The sequence below is a fragment of the Anguilla anguilla genome, chromosome 10 (assembly GCF_013347855.1).
Source record: "Anguilla anguilla isolate fAngAng1 chromosome 10, fAngAng1.pri, whole genome shotgun sequence".
Lineage (NCBI taxonomy): Eukaryota > Metazoa > Chordata > Actinopteri > Anguilliformes > Anguillidae > Anguilla > Anguilla anguilla.
The window spans coordinates 17,617,201-17,622,873 of record NC_049210.1 but is presented as its reverse complement, the minus strand read 5'-3'; the positions used below and the strand labels follow the sequence as shown (position 1 = coordinate 17,622,873).

General features: G+C 40.7%; 1 protein-coding gene across 1 annotated transcript; it reads right to left on the bottom strand.

The window, feature by feature from the left end:
- Positions 1-3,063: 3,063 nt before the first annotated feature.
- LOC118237176 (immediate early response gene 5-like protein) lies at positions 3,064-5,389 on the bottom strand. Its single transcript, XM_035435649.1, has one exon. It carries the CDS (start codon positions 5,234-5,236, stop codon positions 4,325-4,327), a length of 912 nt encoding a protein of 303 aa, XP_035291540.1. The 5' UTR covers positions 5,237-5,389; the 3' UTR covers positions 3,064-4,324.
- Positions 5,390-5,673: the final 284 nt, after the last annotated feature.

Here is a 5,673-nt window from a genome sequence, read left to right as displayed (position 1 = left end):
CCTAATGTCTGGAACATAATAAACATAAAAATCGAAGTTTGAATGTCAGGTCCTGAATTCCTGTTTACGTTCTGTCATGTTTAAGAAATGTCTCGACTTCAGTGTGAAACATGCTTCAGTTTGAGGTTCTGCTTTCGACCAAAGCTTTTTAATGTCTTCTTCATTCATTGAAATTGAAGAACACCAACTGGAAGCTTATAGCAGAGATAAACTGAAAGAGTGGGCTAGGAAGAAAAGCCATCAAACGTGCAAGTAGGACACATGCAACTTTATACCCAGACAGGACAGTTCATGCTGCATGTCATAGCATTTTGACTGGAATTACTCGTCCTTATAATTTTGGGGGCCTAATACACGGGAAACGTGCACAAAATGAATTAAATTCCAGTATCTCTCTTGAATCTTCCGTCAGTAAGAGTCAGTCATTGAGTGCACAACCAACTGCAAGGCATGGAGCACCCAGCATCCAAAGAGTACTATGTAGAGAACTAACATTTTACATGGCTAAATAACTGATGCAAGTTATTTGCATATGCCATGCTTAATTATTATAATAATCTGAATATATTGAGAGGGCATTAAATCAGTCTGTGGAAAGTGATGCTACATCAGAGATCACATGGCCATGAAGTTATGAAATGGTACCTTTATCTTGATGCAATAGCTTTACGACTAGTGTGCAACGCCAGTTGGTAGGATTCTGGGGGGATGAGGGCTACTATTGTGTAAATTTGAATGCTCTTTTGATTTTTCCTTTTTAAATTCGAGGAATATCATCCTAAACATTTATTGCACCTTTTTAAATGATCGTTATGTATCCTGAATATGATCTGCGAAGCAGATTGTGTACAACTATGCATGATGTCAATTAATGTAAGAATGTAAGTAGCCTATGCATTAAAACTGATAATAATTTAACTTAAATTAACTTAAAAGTATATATTTCTTGAAATTGCGTTTTGGTTTCTTCCTGCGATTAACACGATTAAATCCGTAATGAATTTAATAATGAACTCGGTTGCGTTAAATAAAAGATGAAAGTGAGTGTTCATGTTCATTTCGACGACACCGCCGATCGCCCGTTTACGTTCATATAATGACAACTGGAATCAAGCGAACGAAACTTGGCGATGCGCTTAAATCGCCAAGAAACAACGAGCAGAAAGCATTAATGCCGCGTGGAAGACATCACCCGCAAGTCTTCCTGTACCATTAGAATTTCGAGGGAACCCGTGGGTTCTCATCACTACCACTGGGAGGCACTCATTCAACACAAATCTGAGTGTTCAATCGAACGCTAACCATAACGAAAGGCAGACATTAGCACATTTACGGGACGTTCAGAATGCGCAAAGTGTACCTTTAAAATTTAAGGTGACTGTATCTGTAGGTAAAAGACCCGGAGTATCAAAACTGCAACTGCAAGAAGCAACGTTCTCAAGCAATCGAGGTTTTTATAAATAAAAAAAAACAAACAAAAAAAAAAAACACAAATGTAGTGCAATACTAGTGTAGGTATGTGTACACCCCATTCAAGAGAAAACAAAACAATTCAATACGTTTCTATTGCGTATAGAATAACAAGATAGTTTGGTTTTCGATCTACTTGTGCGAAGATTTATGCATAAATAATCGCAATGTATTAAAAGAAAAACAATTGGAAACATTATCCTATGACCATTCTGAGATATAAATACGAACGGATCCATAAAATATACACGGATAAATTAGATGGTTAGATGGTTATGCTGCAGACCTGCAGTTAGATGTTGCATTAACGTGCAGCATGAAGGCTCGGATTGGAATAAAAACGAAAAAAGTCGAGAGAAGGGGGTGGAGTTGCGGGGTGCAACGAAACCGAGGTCAGTTTGAGGTGCTGCCTGCTATACGGGCGTTTTAATACCTTCTCCATTCATTGATTTTGAAGAACACCACCAAGTGGCATATAACAGAGATAAACTGCGAGCGTGGCCAGGGAAGAAATGCGCTCGGTGTGCTTGAAGGACACATGCGGCATTACGCGCAGGAAGACTAGTTCATGTAGCATGGCACAGGCACATCTGGTTGTAAATGTTCATCCTTACAGCTGAAACTGTTAATATTGACTTCTACGCAGCTTATACTGGAGCTTGGCGTATATAATAGAAAGTGAATTAGTAATCATTTAATTAAACTCCATGTGTATTTTACATGGACACCCTTATTATGGCCCCAGTGATATTACGGATGTGAAAATGATACCTGTTGCTGAGTTCCTTTTAAGAGAAAATCTAAACTACAGTTTTAAAACACCATTCAAAACTACCTATGTGAATCTGTGAAACTGATGCTGGTTTCAATGCATCTACTAACCTTTAAGACCCACCTTTTCACTTTTGTATTTTGCATTGTGTCCACAATACACATGCACTGAGAACCAGTGAGAGGTGTTACTTACCCATAGTAAAAGCTGTTTTAAGTCTAACTAGACCCACCCCCTCCCAAAAGAAAAAAAGTACTATCAAAACAAAATGTATTACAAATAATAAATCTGGTTCCATTTGTATACCAACTCTTCTTCTAGATAATGATGAATAAAATACATCAACTGTGCGTTTGTGCTGATCCTAAGTTGAGGTATACAAATTCATTAGCCAAACAACCCCCACTTAGCAGCATCAACACCCAACAACCACCCCCCCCCCCCCCCCACACACACACACACACACACACACACATGTGGAGTAGCGCATGTGGAAATAGAGGGGGGCGTGTAGTCTCCAAGTAGTGCACTATGCAATTCTTCTAGGTCCAGCTCACCAATGGATTTGTTACTGCATCAACACTTCCCAATCCTTAAAACCAACTATAAAAATGAGTTTACTGAATGTGGGTGGAAAATTTCAGCTTCTCCCCTGGTGTAGGCCAGGTTCTTTTAAATAATACAGATATCATATTTCCATATATTTGAACCTAGCATGTATTTCACCACTGTATATCCCATCCTTAAAACATATTAAGAAGCTGGTATTTTGGTTTCTTATCCAAACAATGCTTAAAATAAAATAATGGATCAAAAACAGATTGGTTTTCTTTTTTTTAATTAAGATTATAAATTTAAACAAATATTTTTAAAACAGTTTTACCCGGTGATATACAATTTCATATGCACAAAAATACAAGAATATCAACAAAATATGCAGAGAACGTCTGAAAACGTTTTTATTTCATTACACATAGTGCTTATATTGTGAGGATGCATGGCTAAAGTCACAAACTTGCCTTTTTAGAACAAAAGGTCTAAATAGAAAAACTTCTAACTCGCAAATCCAAGCAATGCTGGCACCGTGAGTTACTGTGAAGGAAGGCTTGATCAGTAACTTGTAGAAAAGTCAAGGGGAGAAACACACATGGGAAACGCTCAGCAGACCAAAATGTCATTAAAATACATGGTCGGATTAAATGATGTACTGTCTGTGCATTCTGGGAGCTGTAGTGATAATTCATTGCTCCAATCCAAAGTGTGATGGGAAGATTGACACAAATGGACTACAAGTCCCACAGAACTGACACCACACACAGCAACCCGGTCAGGTACACAAGTGAAACAGTTATCAAAGAATAAAAACATGTTCCTATACATTAAACCGCAGCTGAGGGTTAGAAAAGTTTGCATCTTTTTTCTGCCTTCACCAGTTTGCTAATGCTTTAGCCTGGTTGCGGACGTGCCAAGACTCCTTACAATGTTTTCTGTCTGAAGCCAGGAGTGTACTGTAGATGCTGAAGTTATCACACATAAAACAAAATTATAACGACGATCAAGTATTTAAAAACGTCATTATTTAACATGTGATATCTTATACATTCGTCGCATAGTATATCAAAACCAAAACGTACAACAAAAATGTCTTAGTGGGATCTTACCAAGCTGAATGGCATAGTTTTCCAGTTAAGATAATTTCTTAAATATATACGGAATTATGTAGTGTACTTTGTAGGCTATTAAACTGTTCTGTTGACTGGATTTAAAAATGAAGAGCGAAACATTCAATCACTTTAAATGTTTGTAGCAACAGTAGCTAGCAGTATGCATTGGTTAAGGCAACGAAATTAACTTCGTTAAGGGATTTACAACAACCATTCAAAATGTTTCAAATGTTTAGGTCAGTCTAAAGAAAAGCCTGCACATCACATGTGTAACCATCTCCCCTCCCGATCTAAACAAAAATGAAATAAAACTGCTTGATAATTAAATAGCCTATGTGCTGTTCTTGCAAAAATAAAGTCAATTTGTTTTAAACTCTGTACAATTTATTTAACTAATTCTCTCTAATTTACCACGGAGTCAAAAAGCCACAATTGCTCGAGTCCACGCTCCAAGGCTCGCTAAGGCTTGTGTGCTACAGAATTGTCCGTTTAGGGTTTGCTCAAAGTCCGCCTGTCTGCTCACTAGCCCCGTAAACCCCGATCCAAAAATGGAGATAAGATTGGAAATGTTCGAAGAGTCCAACTGGTCGGAGTTCAGACAGGAAAAGTCGTCGAACCTTGCTCGTTTACATGGCGTAAAATCCGGCACCTCCTCGGGCTCGGTCACGTAATACCCAAAGTCAACCTTGCGCTTCTTTGCTGGGGTTTGTGCGCCCTGACAACACTGCTGGAGCGGCGCGCAGCAGTCCTGGTGGAGGTACCCGTTCTCAACAGTAGTCACTACATGCGTGTCCAAATCCAGCACCGTCGTTTTGTTGCAGTGGATTCCGTTAGCCTGGGAAAAGTCGCAGTTCGAGACTGGGTATGGTTCGGCACAACAGCTCCGGTAGAACGAGGTATCGGGCTCCTTGCAGACCTCTTCGGCGTGGAGCGATAAAGGCGCAGAGCAGGCAGTGGCCGTCTGGATATGCGCGGACTGTACTGTGTGGCTTACTGGCAGTAGCGCGCCACACAGGCTCGCCGGCTCGCTTCCACCACCGTTGCCGCAGCAGTCCTCGCTCTGTTCCATACAGTCCTCGCCCAAGTCGAGGGGGTTCAGCTCCTGAATTTCGTTACAAACAGTCATCACTTCCTCGTACTGTTGCATCCTGTAAACCTCCGCGTACTTTTCACTCATGTAGAGCTGCCTGGCGTTCCTCAGGACGTAGGAGACCAGGAGGTTTTTGTGCAGCTTGATTCCTCCTCTCTGCGTCCTGGAGTTGTGGATTTTCCGTAAAGAAATCGAGATCAGACTTTGTGCGTCCACTGCACACTCCATTGTGTTGATCATCAGCGAAGTGAATTTGACTTCCCTCTTCACTGGTCAGAAAAATAGACTCTTTTTCAGAGGAAATTACGGTATTTCGTTTGGGGCGAAGGCTTGAGTCAGATCTATGGAGAAACATTGAGCACAGCTCCCCTCTCCCTTATGTATGTGAGCAAGCTTTCAACGGCTTGTTCGGCTTAGCAAGAGTAGATATATTTCGAAGAGGTTTCGGCCCACAACAGGTCCTACCAATAAGAGCCCGAGTTTGTCGAAGACTGACTCTCACGTCCCGCCTACAGCCGCAGCTCTTAGCCAATAAAGTAGAGGCGGTTCCTCTGTGCTATTCAAATACCAAACTGACTTTACCAGAGTGGAATGTTCTCATGAGACGAATTGAAACGGAGTGCGCCCGGGCAATGCACAATGAATGCTGTAGCCTACCATACAACGCAGAGTTCTTT